The sequence below is a fragment of the Phyllostomus discolor genome, chromosome 13 (genome assembly GCF_004126475.2).
Source record: "Phyllostomus discolor isolate MPI-MPIP mPhyDis1 chromosome 13, mPhyDis1.pri.v3, whole genome shotgun sequence".
Taxonomy (NCBI): Eukaryota; Metazoa; Chordata; class Mammalia; order Chiroptera; family Phyllostomidae; genus Phyllostomus; species Phyllostomus discolor.
Genome location: NC_040915.2, coordinates 64,651,282 through 64,669,682, shown reverse-complemented (window position 1 = coordinate 64,669,682; position 18,401 = coordinate 64,651,282). Strand labels below are relative to the sequence as shown.

The 18,401-nt window shown below is 56.4% G+C and overlaps 1 protein-coding gene across 2 annotated transcripts in view; it reads left to right on the top strand.

Annotated features, from left to right (window-relative positions):
• Positions 1 to 18,401, top strand: part of KIRREL3 (kirre like nephrin family adhesion molecule 3) — a 503,419-nt gene that overhangs the window by 404,326 nt on the left and 80,692 nt on the right. For both annotated transcript variants that reach the window (XM_028527883.2, XM_028527882.2), the window contains exon 4: positions 14,014 to 14,163. In XM_028527883.2, coding sequence (XP_028383684.1) covers positions 14,014 to 14,163 — 150 coding nt within the window. The remainder of the gene's footprint in view (positions 1 to 14,013; positions 14,164 to 18,401) is intronic.

The window sequence follows — 18,401 nt, the reverse complement described above, 5'->3', positions numbered from 1 at the left end:
AGGGCTGGGGTGGAAGACATCCACATGCAGTGCAGCCTTGGGACAGTCACGGCCTTGAGCCTTGGCATTGGGTCTATCGGGGCGGATGATAGAAGCTTCTCCACTGGGTGTCGTGAGGGCGAAGCAAATATGATAGCACAGGTGAACTGCTGTGTGAGGTGCGGCCAGTGACCAGGAGTCAGAGCCCAGAATCCCAGGGCAGGGAGAAGAAGAACCACTTTTTTAGCTAGAATACATGTATAGTCAGCTCTCAATTATCTGCTGCCAAATTGTCCCCATTTCTGGAAAATGCTATTGCCAAGATTTCTTAATGAAGTCCTCTTAACATTTCACAGCTTCCTATTTTGTTCTTATTTGCATGAGGCCCAAAGGGAATGAAAGGAATGAAAATCCCATAAAGACAGAAACTGGTGAGCACCACGGCCCCCGCTAGGGAAGGTGTGCGGGGGGGGGGGGGGGGGGGGGATAAGACAGCCAGCCAGGAGGGCGGGGCGGCCCTGCCCCAGCAGTGGGCTGGTACCAGACCTGACGCTCCCCACTGGCTGCACAGGAGGCAGCTCCGTTGTTAACACTTTTTTTTTTAAACATTAAAAATTCCCAGAACATCTGACACATCCATATGTGGGCATGAAAACCAAAATGTCTTCCAAAGTTGAAAATAATGTTACTTAGAATTGTTCATTACTGCGGAATGTCCACCATCTTGGCTTATGCACACACTTGCTCCCCTCCCCTCACAGAGACAGTTGAGTCGATAGTATTTGGGCTCCAAGAGTGGACAATGCAGGCTGCAGCACCGCCATAATCCACCTTCGGTTGGGAACGTGTCCAGCAGCCATGGGAAGATGCCCCTGTAAAGAGCAGGTCTACATGGTGGCGCCCCCTGCAGGCTTAGTGAGGGACACAAAAGCACCTCATGCTGCAAGGCCAGCCTGCCTCAGCCATGCAGTGCACCCTGGCTCCATCAGCAGGACAAAGCCCTGTTGCCCTTCACCGGTCACCTGAGGCCACCCCAGCTGCAGGGGACCTCTGACTCCTTGAGCATTTCGTAGAAGGACAATGGAGCCTTCTGCCGAGGGACAAAGGGCTGGACCTGGTCCCTCTGCCTCCTGCCTCAGCTCTGCCTCCAGCCACTTTATACACTGGGGTTCCACATGAGATTTCATTGACAAAGGGTTGCATGCACTAAAAAATAAAATAAAAACTAAAAGTAAGTGTGAAAACTATAGACCTCATATGACACCTTTGCTGTGCAGTTAAGAAAACCAAGGCATACCAGGCAGAAGCAGCAGGTGGATCCAGGCCACCAATGACAGAGTCAAAACCCACAATAGCCACCTGCCCCTGCCAGAGCCCTCCGGTTGGTGGACGGTGGCGCCCCACAGAGCTGGACCCAAACCCTTGCAGCTGCTTGGCTGCCGAGTGCCGGCTCCTTGGCCCAGCTCAGCTGCTGTCTTAGAATTTCTAGCTTAGAGCCCAGGAAGCTATACTTTTAGCAGGTTCCCCAGGTAATTCCTATGCCCATGGAAGTTTTAGAACAATTTCCAACTGGCAAGGTCGATACCACCTTAATGATTATTTTGAAAAAAAAAAAAAAGATGGTTAGGATGTGAATCATTCCCCAAGCAAACCAGTGTCTCCGGGGGATTTGCTTTTACTTCCTCGGGCCTCAGTTCTGTTCTTTCAGCTCTAGGGTCCCCCAACAGAAGAGTTTGGATAAATCAGAACATAGACTGTTAGGGCTCTGGGGAGAGACCCAGCAGACTGACTGCTGGTCGAAACCCTGCCCTTCACCAGTGCAGAATCCGAGTCTTGGAGAGGGGAGAGCCAGGAGCAAAGGCAGAGGCAGCACCAGACTGGAACCTTCTGGGCCCGGGTGCTCACTGTGTCCACACGGTACTCTTACGCGGGACAGGAGACGCTAGACACCACGGGGTCAGCGGCCCCTGGCCCTGCCTCCAGCCTGTCCCAGTGTCCCCAAGCTGACGCCCTCTGGTGCCTGCAGCCACCTCTCCGGCTGATGACATCCTTCTGTTCTGCCATTCTCTCATCTTCAGCCCCACTTTTTCTCACATTGCCCACCCCCCAGCCCCCAGCAATGGCTCAGTGAGCACCTACGCACAAAAGAGCCTGAGACGCAAAGAAAGAAAGGGTCGTAGCCTGGGCACATGGCCAGCCAGCAGTGGGCCTTGGGCCCTTCCTGGGGTTCCCGCCTTTTCGGGCTGCCTGTACCCTCCCCCGCCCCTCTCTCGGTAAGACTCCAGGATGACCGCGGCCAGCAGCGATGGATGGGCTCCTTCGCAGGTGCTGGTGCGCCGGTTTTTCCAGCAGCACTTATCAGTGTCTTCCTGGCGCCCGGAACTTGGCTGAATAGATGGAGGATTACCTCTCTCCGTCACTAATGAGCACATTACAGGCACTGCCTGGGCCACAGGCTGGTAATCAATAGGCAAAGGATTTACAGTGACTTTGGAGTCACCCTGCCTCGGCCAGCTCCATTGCTCTTCATTAGCGACCCACGCTGCTCAGGCCGACCTTGGCGGATGGCACGTCCTGGGGAGAGGCGTGCGAGGCTGTGAGAACACAGGCTGCTCTAGCTTGGGCGAGGGACTAGGGTGGAGGCCCTTCTACCCCACAACCAGCCCGTTACGCAGGAGGAGTCACCAGGCTGTCCTGCATAAGCCCAAACAAAAACCCAGTGCCATTTCTGGAACACCCAGGATGCTGGCAAGCTAACCCTCACCTGTGTGGCAGCACCAAGCTGCCAATGGCTACAAATGGCCAGGTTGGGGTTGAAGCGTTTCCAAGTCTCTCTCTCCCTGAAGATGTCTAGAAGAAACAGACAAGGGAGAGAAGGCCCACCTTGCTCTTCTGGCTTCTCCGTTTACGTTCCCAGTCCTGATTCAAAGGAACAAGACCGGGTTACATGACCTCTTGCTATCAGGACAGGGCGCTAAGTTTGTGCAAACCTTGCCAGGAGTCCACCCAAGACAGCTGCTCCCAATACACCCAAGCCTGGAATAATCATGCTCCTCTTAGATAGTCACATCAATGTCTGTAACTTTCAGTACTTGGAGATGAATTCTCAGGTCAACACCAAATGCCAGGACACACTGTCAAATCACCACTTCCGCCTGAGCCGTAGTGAGTACCAAGTATGAGGTCTGCACACCTTCTTCCCGCCAGATGCACAGATCCAGCTTCACCCAGGACGTCTTCTTCCGAGTGGTCTGGGGCCCAGCCCCATCAGCACATTTACAACTGAACTCACTGCCCCTGACCTGCTTCTTCTCCTGAGACAGGAGTGGCTCCTCCAGTCACCCATTCCCGGTCCTGCGGGGCTTTACGCCTCCATCTTCCTCATCGCCCATCGGGTGCTACCAATTCTACCCCCAAGTGGCTGCCAAATTCACGTTCTTCACACTGTGAGGCAGCACTAGCCTGAGCCCCATGGCAGCAAAATCTCCCCGCTTTGTCCTCATCCCTCAGAAGGCCCTCCGTCCATCCCCCACCCTCGCTGAGACCACTGCCATCCTCCTGAACCTTGGACCCGAGCCTGCAGGTCAGAAAGCCCTGACCATGTCTCATCAAGAGCAAACTTCTGAGCATGGGTCCACGGGCCAGCAGCGTCAGACCTGGCATGCTTCCCTAGATTTGCATCCTGACCACACCAGGTGCACACGCACCGCCACACGCCCCACATGCCAGCTGCATGGGGACAGTGAGAGCCACCGCAGTGGGGTGGGGGGCACACAGGCTCCGTGCCCCTGACTCAAACATCCAAGCTCCGTCGCACAAACAACCTGACAAGCACCGGTGACCCTCTATGGGGACTGAGGTGCAGAGGGAGCAGGAAATGTCCCGGGGGCCCAGCTGCAGTGGCCGCGCCAGAGAGCAGACCCAGGCCGTGTGGCGACCATGTCCTCTGCCCGGGACATCTCTTCCGGTGCCTCACCTCGCTTCCCCACTGAGGCCAGTTCAGAAGCCCCTCCCCCGCCCCCCCCGCCACCCCCTGCCACCAGTGATTCCTTCTGCTGTCTCCTCAGGAGGAAAACCGTTCTTCCTCAGGACTTCCTTCACACCTCACTCAGGGCGATCATGCAGCGCTTTTTATTCCATTTCTTTGTGTGGGTACGTGTCTCCTCCGGACTCTGAGCTCCTTGTCAGAGAAGGTGTGTCTGTCCCTGCTCTGCCTCCCCACACTGCCCAGGGGACTTGGGGACTGTCTGGTGGGACCGGCCCTGCCTTCAGCCACTGTGACGTTCCCTGGGCTGGCGCATCCCCATTCCCACGACACCCTCCAGCACAATCGTTTTGTTCGCGGGTCAGTGTCCAGGGCACAACTTCACTGCCCCCAACCCTGCTCGCCTGAGCAGGTCCCAACAGGGATTCTAGAACTGTCCCAGAGCTCCTCCTCCTGCTTTCAGAGCTGGTCCCATGCTGAGCAGCAGGCCAACAGCAGAAGCCAAGACTCAGGCTTCCAGGTCAGGCTCCTCCCAGGTCCCGCCTGACAGCGGCCAGTGTCCGCAAGGCACCGCCGAGCCGGCTGCTTCTCCTGCCCCCCTCCGTCTGCCTGCTGCTCCCGGCCAGGCCGCTTCCCTTAATCTCAGGAGAGACCCTTGCTGGGAGCAAGCAGGTGGTGAATGTCCCCGGTACATGTACTCATAAGCACCCCCTGCCAATTGGTCACTAACAACAGAGCAGACGGTGACCTGTGAGTCTTTTCCACATGGCAGACCCGGCAGCTCTAGGGCACTGACACCAGCCTGGGACCTGGACCACTAGAGAGCTGGGGCCAAGTGGGGGCGGAGGGGGCTCAGACCGTCAGCTCTCTCACCTGCAGGACTCACGGGAGCAGCAGATTTTAGTCCGACTTCTGACTGATTTGTGATGCCTCCTGTCCTGTCTTCTGAACACCCCTCACCCTGCCATGACGGGCACAGTTGTGGCCCCAGTTTTAACCGTCCAGGGCTCAGGAAAGACTGTGGGGAGGGAGGGAGATAAGAAGAGACTTTCGCAGGGCCCTTCAAGAGCCAGCTTCACCCATGTGCCAGGGTGGGGGCCTCGTCCCACAGCAGCTGAGCAAAGCAAAGGTGTCACCCCCATCGTAGAGGGGGAAACGGAGGCTGGGGCGGGGTAAGGAATGTGCTCCTGACGGCACTGACTGCTGCTGACCGGGCGGCGCTCCCCTGGGCCTGCCTGGCCTTGAGTGCTCCCCTGGCAGGGCCCCAGGCCCTGGCACTCGACCCGGCCGGTAGGTAGTCCACGTGGGTACCTGAGGTTCCCCATGCAGAACACATCTGTCTGCCATCGCATCCCAATGTCATGGCTCCTCCTTCAGGAAGCCTCTCCGTTTCCTCCCCCCCACCCCGTGCTTGCAGCTTAAACCCCAAAAGAACCTTCTATGAGCCAAGTGCCCCGTGCTTAGCGTCCACCATCTACAGACTCTCAGCAAGTGTGGCTGACTGTCCTGAGACCTCTGGGCAGGGTTCCAGCCGGGCCGCCCCATGTTCAGGCATAGGGGCGGGGGGATGCTTCCCCAGGGCACCCACAGGGTCTCGCTGCCTCTTGTTGCTCCAGGACAAGTGGGCATCCTCAGGCTGCCACGCAGCCCCCAGAGCCCAGCTCCCTCCCCTGTGAGGACAGTGAGGGCGGCCAGGCATGTGAGTTGCCAGAGCGCTGACTCCTTGGAGGCCAGGGCAGGCAGCTGCCGTTCCTGTCCAGGTCTGACCTGGGCTAACCCTAAGGGCAGCTGTCACCTCCCCTCCCACCCCCGCTGCTGGAGCTAAAGCTGGGCCAAAGTGCCCAGCCCACGCTGGGGAGGAGGAGAGTGAACACAGCCCGCACCACCTCCTGGTCATCTCCTGCCTGACCACAGAGTGTGGACGCACAGAGGGGACTTGCAGGGAGGCAGGGGGCATCAGCACCCTCTGCCCACATGGCTCCAGTGCAGAGTCTGTGCTGAGGCTTTCTCTCCTGTTGCACTAACTGACCCCAAATCTCTGTGTTCTTTGTGCCCCTCTCAGGGCTCCCTGGCCACCAGATCGCTGGCTGGGGGAGGGGCGCAAACACTCGTGTCTATAGGAGCAGCAAGAGACTCAGGACACTGAGGCACCAGAGTGGTCTCCAGAAGCCTGGAGGCTCATAGTTCTAGACGGCAGGGTGGGCGAGCACCAGGGCTCCTCTGAGCCCAGCATGGAGGACGCTGACCTCTGTGGGCTTGGTGCCCCAGGTCCCCTCCCCGCCTGTCTCACACATACACAGCACGGGGGTCAGGTCCCAGCACCACAGGCCCCAGGGCCTCAAAGATGGCCCAGGCCGCAGTCCCCTCCCAGAGCCTTCAGGAGGGCCTGACCGCAGCAGAGCGAGGCTCTGGCCTTCTCGGCATACATCCTAGTCCCAGAAAAAAATTCACCTCCAAAATTCTAACCCAGAGCTTTCAGACATTCTGGGAGAAGAAAAACAGTTGGTTCAAGCAAAATCTTAAGTGAACAGAGGGGTGTCGCCTGGGCCCCAATTCACTCAGACACACACACACACACACACACACACATCTGGCAGCCAGGCCCTGGCATGCTGCTGTGAAATCACTCTGGCCCTTATAGTGCAGCCTTACATAGCCAAATGACTTTTCCCTCCCCAAGACATAACTGAGAATTGAGGGGCAACCTCAAGTTAGAGGCCAGAGGAGTGAGAGTTCAGAGAGTCGTGCGGTCTTCAGCATTTTAAATGTCTTCCTGGAAGACCAAGGGGAAGTCCCCAAGCCAGATGGTGAAGGTTCAGCCCATGCTAATGTGTACCGTGAGTCCCTGCAAAGGGAGACCAAGGTGAGGGGCCACGTGGCCAGAGCTTGGAGGGGTGGCCCCTCCGGAGCCTGCTGGGCTGATGGCGGTGGAGGGGGGAGTGAGGGCGGGGGCTCAGGGGGTGCATTGGAGCAAACAGTCTGGGGAAGTCATCAGGAGGAAGCAGCTGACCTGCACTGCCCCGAGCAGAGAGCAGAGGGTCGGGGAACAGCTGGCAGGAGGATGGGGAGCCCGTGGGGGGTGAGGTAGGGGCATAGCAGCTCTGCCCCAGGTCAGGAGCCCCCCAGGGCCTTCCTGTTGCCCGCCACCCCCACCCCGTTCTCTGTGCCAGCTGTGCCTGCACCAGTCTCTTTCAGCACTGAAAAGCTGGTGGTCCTCTGCCACCTGCTGCCACCTTCCTCACCCCGCCCTCCACCATCCCCCAGCACCTGCCCTGCCCCTGCCATCCTGACTCACAGCTCCCCACGTGGGGTCACAGGTGCACAGGCGATTCAGAGCCCACCCTCCTCTCTACCCTTCCCAGCTAGAAGCAGCCCCCGCCTACTGCAGTTTGGAGAGAAGGCTCCAAAGCCCCAACCCCTGACCCCACCACTCCTGACACTGAGTGGAGCAGAGTGCCACGCTGGGGACCTCAAGCCAGGCTCCGGCCTGACCCTGCCACCGTGGACCTGAGGGTCCAGGTGTCCTCTCTGAGCTCAGCGGGGGATGCAGTCTCCCACCCCCACATCGGTGCTGGGAAGGCCACTCAGAGTCGGTAAGGTGCTGGCTTGGCCTGCACAGGCCTCGCAGCCTGGATGTGCATGGAGACACACCGGCCATGGGCAGCCGCCTCAGGGGCTCTGAATGGCCACTGGACCCCAGTTCTGCAAGCCCCCTTCCTTCCTGGGAAGCAGCTGGGAAAGCGTGCCTGCAGCCATGACTAAGAGCACGTTCCCCTCTGGGGAACCCCCCAAATGTGAGAGAGCTCTGAGGGCGCCTCCACCCCGCCCGCCCCTTTAGTTCCGTGCTGTTTTCAGTTCTGGGCCAGGGCCAGGGTCCGGCTGCGAGGTCTCGGGCAGGTTCTGTTACGTAATGGGCTGAGAACTGTTATAAAGGACCTTGAGCTGTGGCCCTGGGCCCCTGGACAGCCTCACCTTCACGTGGGTCTGACACGGTCCCATCGCACAGGAGAGAATTCAGTCACAACCTCCGGTAAGGCTGTCAGTGCGAGTTCACGTTCAATGAAATTTAGCTATGACTGACTCTATAACAATGAAAATACTTACAGTATACTCCTAGTTATATGTGCATGATAACATAATTATTATATACATAATGGCTATTTATATAACAATAAGTACCAATCATTATACCTCCTTTCTTTCCTACCCGCTGTGGTGGCCAGTTCCGGGCTCCACCCCGAACCCTGACCAGGGGTGCTGGCCGCCAGCTGGAAGGAAGCTGGGCAAACTTAGAAGAGAACCGAGCAATTGCTTTTCACCCCGAGGATTCTCTGCCTCACTCTAGATGCTTTGAGGGGGCTGCCTGGTCGGTGGGGTGAGTACTTGTTTGAGAATCAAAATCGGGTTTCAGGTCCTTAATGCAATAGCCAGCATGGGATAATGGCAAGAAAACAAGGTTTGCAACCAGAGACACTGGTTTTGGATTACACCTGGGCCCATTGTGTGACCTTGAATTACACCTGGGCTCACTATGTGACTTTGAGTTGTACCTGGGTCCACTGCATAATCTTGAGTTACACATGGGGTCACTATGTGACCTTGAATTACACTTAGGCCCAGTGCATGACTTTGAATTACACCTGAGCTCACTGAGTGACCTTGAATTACACCTGGGCTCACTATGTGACCTTGAGTTTCACCCAGATCCACTGCATAATCATGAGTTACACATGGGGTCACTATGTGATATTGAATTACACCCAGGCCCACTGCATGACCTTGAATTATACCTGGGTTTGCTGTGTGACCTTGAATTACATCTGGGCCCACTGTATGACCTTGATCACGTCGCCTCATTTCTAGGAGCCTCAGTTCATCTCTTAACTGTAAGTAACAACAGCTAATGGGCACTGTAGTTACATTCAAATGCCTGGCATAAAGTAGGTTTTCATGAATAACTCAGATACTTTTGTCCTGTGAAGCCCAGCTCCTTGAGACCCTGGCCCCTCCCCTGCATTTCTCACTCCACGCCTTCTGTGTGGCCCACTCAGCACAGTGTCCATGTCATTGGTAGTTCACAGTGAAAAACAACTTCCCACAGTAACTCCAGACTTCAGGAGACACAGTGGAATAGGTAAGCTCTAAGGACCACCGGCCCCTAAACAGGGGTCTGTCCAGAGCTTCCGCACTGGGCCAGGCACTGGGAAGGCAACTTGGAAAAGACAGCCATGGTCCCCGCCCTCAAGGGATTTAGCCTCCGTTTCTTATTGACTGTTGTTTCTTTGGCATCTAACATACGCGTATGTAGTAGGCGCTCAATAAAGTTTTGTAGAAATAAAGGGAGGTGAGAAGGAGGAAGAGGGGAGCTGAGGAGGAGGAGGAGGAGAGAAGGGAAGATGAAGATCCCTCTGGGTGGCAGAGAGTACCCAGGGGTGCAGGAGAAGACATAGATGGGGGCAGGGCTGGCCCTTCGGTGACAGTGACCTCAGGGCTGACGCGGGAGGCCTGCCGGGAGGACACCTGTGAACAGCCAGCCCAGGGCTCCATGGAGACCCTGGACAGCCGTTAGAGTCTCCGCCTCTTGAGAAGGGGAAAACGTGGGGCAAGTGGAAGTTTTGAAAGAAAAGTCCAGGGCAGGACCCGAAAGCTTTCTCCGTCTGTCTCTAAAACCCAGGCTGGGACGATGAGGCCAGGCCTTTGCGTTGTGCAGCAGGAGTGGAGCGGGAAGGGCGAGGCTGGGAGCCGTTCCGGGACAAGGCTGGGTCAGACCAGCGATGGCACCGATTGAAAATAAAGCACGAGGCCCTGACCAGTGTGGCTCAGCGGGTTGGGTGTTGACCCGCAAAGTGAAAGCTCACTGCTTTGATTCCGGTTGGAGCACATGTCTGGGTTGTAAGATAACTGGGTTATCTTACAGTCCCCATCACGGGTGCGTGTAAGAGGCAACCAATTTATGTTTCTCTCTCACATAGATGTTTCTCTCCCTCTCTTTCTCCCTCTTTTCCCCTCTCTCAAAAATAAATTAAACACCTTTAAAATAAATAAATAAATAAATACAGCATGACCCCTGGCCAGTGTGGCTCAGCTGGTTGGAGCACCCTCCCATAAACCAATAGGTCACAGGTTCAATTCTCGGTCCTGGCACGTACCTGGGTTGCAGGTTTGGTCCCTGGTCAGGGTGCATACAAGAGGCAACCAATCAGTATTTCTCTCCCTCTCTCTCTTCCTCCTTTCCCCTCTTTAAAATCAATGATCATGTCCTCAAATGAGGATTAAAAAAATAAGATAAAATAAAATAAAAATAAAGCCTGAAAAGGGAGGTCACACTGACTGCCAGGAGAATGTCAGGGGATGAAATGGGAAACTGAGGCAGAAAATCTTGGACAGAGGGTGCAGGGTGTGCTGAGTCTACCGTGAGAGCGGGACCTCCCTCCCTGCTCAGGCTAGAGTGGGGGAGGAGTGTACAGACCTTGGCTGGGGGCGGAGGGGAGGCCAGGTCTCGGTCATCAGTTTCTCACCAGATAGCGCAGTGCCTGCCTCAGAGCAAGTCTCACTAAACTCATCACTGAACAAATGTTCTCAGAGGGCTTCCTGTCTACCAACCATACGCAGCTGGTCATAGCAAAGGGTGCCAGGCTCATTCAAATGCCCCTTCCTTGGAGGAGGAAACGTGGGGACTGGGGAACTGGGAGTGAGGGGAGGGCCAGGGCACCCTAGACCTCCCCTGGCCTGCTGCGGTGTGCCGAGGGGTCCTGAGCTGGGGGGAGAGGCCCCAAGGGCTGTCCCATGGGTGAAAAGAAGTAGGCCCACCCCTCCCCCTCCCCATCCACAGCACCTCAACTTTTATCTACTCGAGAGACTGACGCTGCATTTATGATTCTGTTTTTTAAAAAGCATCCCATTGATTTAAAAGGGAAAAAAGTATTTGTAGTGTCTCGTATTGAATATGCAAAAATTAAAATTAGACTGAAAAAGAAAATTGCCAGTGAAAGCACAAACATAATTTGCAAATTCTGTTCTCTGGGTGGTTTGGGGGGACTATTCTGTGTGTCGTCTGCGCCCAGAAACCTTCTTTCCATGGAAAAGCTGAGGGGACCCAGACAGACAGGGAGCGAGAACCACACGTCTCTCAGACGCCAGCTAGGGTGGAGAGGTCTGGAGACGCCTCCACTCGGGCCCCCCCAACCCCCGCTCTTCCCGCCCTTAGGTTCCTTGCTGTAGGCCCCGGGTCTTGTCCTGGGGGGTGCTCTTCTGCCTGCTCTCCCTCCTGGCTCTGAGACACCCCCCAAACTGAGATAGTGGCTCTTCAACATCCACCACCAAGGCCCGCTTTCACAGGGCACACCCCCACACCTTCCTCCAGAGCCTGGTTTCCATGGCGACCGCCTCTCCTCCCTCAGGGCACCATCCCCTGCCACACTAGGGTACCTCCTCCAGCTCTCCTTGGGATGCTTCCTGCGCCCAGCTCTCTGGTTCTGCTCACCAGCCCTGAGAGAAAGCGGGGTCTGGGGTGGGGCAGCACTTCGGGGGCCCCCATTTGTGGACGTTTCTGACGTCTTGGGCACCACCGTGTTTTCTGGGCCTTCTCAGCAGAGCCCCTCGGCTTCCTGCTGACAACACGCTCGCTCACTGTGATAACATGCTCTCCCACAGCCTCTGCGGCTGTCTTGACTCCGTCCTGCTTGCGAGAAAGATTCGGAGATAAAGGAATGAGCTGAGATTCCATCCTCGGAGCAGAGAGAGGAAGCTCAGAGAGGAGCGTGCTCCCCGTCTGTTCTCCCCCCATGGCTCCCCACTCTCAGGCACATCCCTTCCCGGATCCCGGCCGCCTCTTGCCCCTGCCCTCCCTCTTCCTGCCCCTCCTGCCCCTTTCTCCTGCTCTCCTCACCCCTCGCCCTCACGCCCTCTCCCCATCTCCTTTCTCTCTCCTCTTGTCCCTCCTTCTCTCTCTTCTTCTGGTGCCAGAAACAGCCTAATTACAACAGAGAATGCAAAGAGTCAAAGAGGAAAGAAAAACACCACACATAGCTGGTTAAAATGTCCTATAAAATCTAATTTGTAAAGCTCAAATCAGAACAAAAAGTGTTACTCCCACAATTCCGGGCCCATTTGACTGTGAGGGAGGCCTCTCAGAGACCCAGCCGGGGGCCCATCAGGCTGCAGACCAGCTGCCTGCCCACCTGCCGCCACCACCCTGCTCCCCTTGGAGCAGCACACCAGTCACTCCCTTCTTAGGGCCATCAGCGGAGAGGTTCTGTCCTATCTGTGCTCTGAGCCCTGGACTTTGTGTCCCCAAGATGAGCAACAGCCAGCGTCTAGGGCCTTTGGGGCCATCCTGCCTCTTCCCGGTTGGGGAGGAGAGGCTCCGGCATCAGCCCGCCCCCCAGGTCCAGTTTTCCTGGGCTGTGTGTTTGCGTCTGCAGAGCAGGGCTCGGGAAAGGAGGGAGGCCCAGCGTCAGTGGACCCCAGGTCAAACCCCTGCCCTGCCACTCACTGGCTGTGTGACCCTGGGCAGGTGATTTTGCCTATCTGATCCTGGTTCCGCAGTGCACCATGGGGCGAGTTCTGCCCTGCAATGTAATCAGATAGATTACAGCAGGAAGGGGACGTGAAACGTGGTCGCACTGTGGGCAGGCGCTCAGTAAATGCCATCGCCCTGTTGCCCACTCAGCTGTGGCCCCCCCCCGGGGAGCATGGTCACTGTACCCCCACCTGCAGCTGCCCCTTCAGGGCCAGGCTCAGCGATCTAAACGCAGCGTAGCTCAGCAGGTGAGAACATAGTCTTTGGGGCCCGAAAGTCTTGTGATCACAGCCCTAGTTCTACCCCAAGATGCACCCCAGGCAGTCCAGTGAGCCTCTGAGGTCCCAGTCCCTAAGCCCTGGGAAATGGGGTTGATGAGGTCCACATGAGGGTGCAGCCCCTCAAGGTGAGGTGCACGCAGCATCTGGTCAGTAGCAACAACCACAGACCCTGTGACTGTCTTTCACCTCCTGTGCCTCATCTGGAAAATGGGAATCAAAATAGCACCAACCTCACAGGTTGGTATGAGGATGGAAACATTAATGAGCTAACATTTTAAACCCTAGAGTGACGGCCGGGCACGTTGTACACACTGCATTTAATAAAACACGACCTGGCCGCTCACGTGGCTCAGTGCCCTCTCGCTGAGGTATCTATGGGAGGGGGAACCTGGGGACCCAGCCCTGACTTCCTCCCAGGGATATTGGGGCTGGAGTTTGGTCTGCTGCAGGAAAGAAAGGGGCCGGGAGGACTTGTGGAGAGGAGAGTGGCCCCTCATGCTACACTCCCCACCACCATGGCTCCACCACACTCACCTGCCCGGTTTGGCCAAGGCCCATCCCCGAGCCACACAAACCATAGCATTACTCCCAGGAGCCTCGGGTTTAAGCAAAGCGCACCACTCCCCACACCTGCTGTCTTCGTGGAGCACACCCCCCTCAGAATGCGGCCAGCCCAAGGGTCTCGGTCCTGCCCCTTCCCTGTTGCAGAAGTGGGCACCAGCATGTGGTATGAAGTAGGAGCTAGCCAAATGGAAAGGGGAAAACACATCCCACCCTGGCCGAGTGGCTCAGTTGGTTGGAGCATTGTCCTGTGGACCGAAGGTTGTGGGTTTGATCCTCGGTCAGGGCACATACAAGAGGAAACTAGTTGACATTTCTCTCTCACATTATTCTCTCTCTCTCTCTCTCTCTCTCTCTCTCTCTCTCTCTCTAAGAATCAGTGAGCTTGTCCTCAAATGAGAATTAAAAAAAGAAAGAGAAAAGCATGTCCCAAGGGCAGCGAGCGGTGGGAGTGGCCCGTTTGGGGGAGGGTGGCTGGCCTCAGCCTGAGTGTAGGTGGGTCAGGTGGGGATCCAGCTGGGGGCAGTGAGGGAGCCGCCACTGGGCCCCCGGCGGGAAGGGGGTACCCTGGGGTGGGGGTGGACCTCATCCCTGGGGCGGCCTGGGCTCCGCCGCCATCACTTGGGGAGAAGCCCCCCAGGCTCTGCTCCCTGCAGTGACAGACCGCTGTGCTTGTCTCCCCCCAGGTCAAGTGTACTCCTTCAGCCAGCAGCCCCAGGACCAGGCCGTGGTGTCAGGGCAGCCGGTGACACTGCTTTGTGCCATTCCGGAATACGATGGCTTCGTCCTGTGGATCAAAGACGGCTTGGCACTGGGTGTGGGCAGGGACCTCTCAAGTAAGTACCCCCAGACCTTCCCGGAAAGGCCTGGGACCCACCCCTGCCTTCTCTACCCACCCCGCCACCCCCCTAGGGAATCCCACCTCAGGGGGTCAGCGTGGCTCCCCCAGGCAGAGTCGGGCTGTGCAGGCCCTGGGTCCAGGGTCCAGGGGATCCGAGGGCCACTCAGACACCCGGAACTCAATGACCACTAACCCCTCGATTCTGGTGCTCGCTCCCAAACCTGACACAGCGCTGCCCCAGAGCATCTGTTCTAAAGTCAAACTTGATTCCTGTTAAGTCAATTTCCAGAGATGACATGTTCTTGTTTCTGCGTCCAAAATGCACTCCCCACTTTCGTCACCACCTGGTTCTTCCAAGCTCTCATCCGTCAAATGGAGCCAAACAGATTGAAAACTCTCTCTCTCTCACACACACACACACACACACACACAAAACCCTGCAGTCACCATGTAACAGGAAGAAAAGAAAAAAAAGTGTTTGAAATAAAATCCGAACCTTGCCCAGCCCTCGCCCCCAGGCTGGCGCTGACCCAAGATGCGCTGGTGGCTCCTGGGGCCGTTGGTGGTGGGCAGCTGCACTCCCTGGTCGGCGCCGTGCCCATGCACCTGTTAACTATTGTGCATGTCAGCCCTTTAGCCGGTAGACCTGTCTTCCTAATCCATCCCCTCCCCTGGGAGAAAAGAGCGTGGAACCACCCTCCGTGCCACGCCCCATCCAGCATCCTTCCTCTCCCCTGAGGACACCAGGCCTGCGACTGCTTGTTAGGCTTGGCACAAACGGTAAAACTCAGGACCAGGGACCTGGGCATCCCTGCAACTGGGGACTGGCTGAGGGCGGAAGAGGAGAGAAAAACGTGTATTTGACAGAGAAGCAGCTTGGCCCCTCTCGTGGGGTACAGCTACGGGAAAGTAAAAATCAAAGCGCTCTCTGCAACATGACAGTGGGGGAATTAATATTTTAAAGTGTGAGTTATGTCTTGCCAAAAACGTATATTGAAAAATTATAGCGACGGCCAATGGCATCACAGGAGGTGAGTGCTGCGGCCCAACTGAGCGTGGAGGAAACACACAACAATAGCTCCAGAATGTGTGAAGCTGCCATAACATTTAAGCATGATGGGAACCAGCCGTGTTCTGGGCCTCTGGACTCCCGTACCCTAGAGGAACTGTGGGGAGGATGCAGCCTTCCCAGACTAGAATCGCTCGTGCCCTGCATGTCTCAGAGCCTGGCCCCGCACTGTTGCTGGTTAAGGAGGCTCTCAGGGACCCCAGTCGATGGTTCCCAGCCCTCGGTCGGGAACTGCGGTCTTGCTGAGTCTGTGAGGCCCCGGGTCCCTAGGGGTGGGTCACAGACGGGTCATCGCAGCACAGATCACTGAGCCTCTGCGCTCACTTCCATGAATGGCTTTCCGGGCTCCAGGACCGGGTCCTGCTGGTGCTGGAGGGCGCTGGGCGCTGACAAACAGGCATCTGCTTCTCCCTCGCCTTGACTCCATTTATTCGAAGAAGTTCAGCCATCTCCCTGCAGAGCCGACAAACTCCAAGGCCTGGTAGGGCGTTTCCTCCACATTGGACCCCCTGTTCCCAAAATAGCATCAAGACAACAGTGACAGACACTCACACACCCCACAAATACTGAGGGGAAAGTGAGAGTAACAGACCTCAGTTCAGTTCAGCGAGTGTTTTGCAGAGCACTTAACACCACACCATTTTCCTGCGGGGCAACTGAGGCTCGGTCTTGCGGGACTTCCGCCTGCTGCGGCCTGCGTGCAGTCCCCCGGGAATGGTGCCCTGGACAAAGACCACACACTCTTTCTGGTCACCCCGGCCGGAAAAAACAGTCAAAGGAAGTGATTTATAAATATACTCCCTCGTGTTAATAGGACACTTTTCTTCTAAGAAGCTCAGGCAGTCTCTCATAAACCTACAACGGTCCACAGGGAGAAGCAGAAGGGTTTTCCCTTTATGTGTCAGGTAAACAGAGTCACAGCTGAGAGAGAAATTGATTCAAATATACACTAAAGCCCAGTGCCTGGGACCCTGGCCCCTCACCCCCAAAAGGCCCAGACACCGGGTCTGCTCTCACTTAGAAAGACGGGACCTCTTTGTTGCCCTGCCTCATGGACACTGTCCTGTAAACCACCATGTACAGACCACCCACGAGGTGCCAGGCACCTGACACAGGTTGTCCCGTCCAATTGTCACCAGGACTCTGCAAGGTCCTAGTTTCACTCCCATGTTACTGATGACAGAAGCAAAAATAAAAGTGACTGACCCAGGACGCCACGCACAGGACAGGAGGCGGCTGGCATTTATCTGAACCCAAGCAATCTGACTGCAGAACCCAGACTCCCCCTGATGCCGCCACCCTTGAGAATAAATAGCAAGAGGGAGTAAACGCTGCTGTGGAAGGAGCTAGAACCTGCTCCGACTCTACGCTTCTGGATGTTTTCTGAAGACGCTGCCAGTCCTTGGGATATCATCACAGCTCTGTCACCTAATTAGGCAAATACAAACAAACCTATCACTGATGTTTTCAGCAGCTCCTGAGAGCGAAATCGTGGCTGATCGCTTGCTTGCAAGAAAACAAAAACACCAGCTCCAGCCAAGAGGCCTGCAGGGGGAGCGGGAACTCATCACAGGACAGCGGGATCAGAGGCTGGGCCGAAGGGGCTGGCACAGTCAGCCAGCTGCGCTGAGCCGGGCAGTGCCAGGGAGAGCACTGGCTGGAACCCATTTCCAGCCCTCACCCTGGGGAGACCAGTCTAACTCACCTGGGCTCCTCCCCCAGACCTGGCAGAGGGCAGGCAGGGCGGGCAGGAGGGGAGGCAGAGGCGGTGCTCTGGGGGCAGGCAGTGCCCTGCTGCTTGCCCTGTGAGCCTCTCTCTGGCCTGGCCTGAGCCGCTGTGGAGGGCAGGCCACCTGACTGCATGTTGGGGACATGCCAGCCATGAAGACATGAGCCTCAAGAGCTCTGCTGCACAAGGAGTGCCCGCAAAACGTACTGGGAAACCCGGCAGAGAGTGGCAGCTACCTTCAGGAACCAGGAGTGGGGGGCCCTGCAAAACCCACCCCCCGGGGAGCCCTGCCCTGCCTCTGGAAGACCCTTAGCTTGTGGAGGTGGAAGGGGCCATAGAGCTTCAATATTTTTCATCGGTAGAAACCTCTGCAGAGTCCCTGACAGATGATCACACCACCTGTGCTTGAATACAGCCAGTGACAGAGACCTCACCACCACTCCTGGCAGCCCCGACCCTTGTTGGACACCTCGGTTTGTTAACAACATTCTAAAGCGATTCCCCATGGCGATTCTGCCGTCAGTGCTGATGCGGTCCTCGGGAGGAACAAAAATGCATCTGACGGACACGGAGAGACTTCGAAATGTTTAAAGAGAGAGAGTTTTGCACATCCCTGTCTGTCTCTGTTCGTGTCTCTCAGGACTTGCTTAAGCCCTGGTCTCCCCTTTTAAAGGCCAAATGTGCTCAACCTTCCCCTCCTGTGGCACCTTTCGGAGAAGTCACACTGTCCTGGTGAAGGCCTTTCAGAAAGAGGAGTCGTTTGGGACTGCCCAAAGGTGGACAGGAGGTGGACAGGCCTCTGAGGAGAGAAAGGGACCAGGACAGGGAGGCGGTACCTTATGAGGGATGGGTGGGGGGAGGGCAGAGCTCAGGCAAGGGGAGGGGTGGAAACAGATCCCACTGCGGGAAAGTAAGGGGGTTTAGGACCCAAGACCCTGGAAAGAGAGGAGCTGCCCAGCGTGGTCAGCTGTGAGTTGGGTTGGCGTTTATATTCAACCCTACACAGCAGCAGGGAAGCTGATGAATGATTTATCATGCTCAAGCCTTTATTTATCTATTATTCATTTTCAGAAATACAGGGGGCCCCAGATCCCTAAGTGTCCTTATAAGTGCTTAATCAGACCCTGGGGTTTGGGGGTGAGCCAGAGGAGTGAGGAGAAAAAGGCTGTTGATGGTTCAAAGTGACCCGAGCTTCCTGGGCACTGGCAGGGTGGGCCCAGGCTGTGCATCCTGAAACAAAACTTCTCCCCAAAGTCACTCTGAATCCTTTGGCAAACATTTTTCTGTTTTATTCCTTCTCACTCTCTATCTCTCTCTCCCCGCCGCCCCCTTCTGTCTGTCTGTAGACCCCAGCCCAGCTCTCTCTGTCCCTGTGTGTATGAGTCCTTACCAAAATGCATGTCTACTTGGTAAACCATGATGCTCAGCGCTCCGC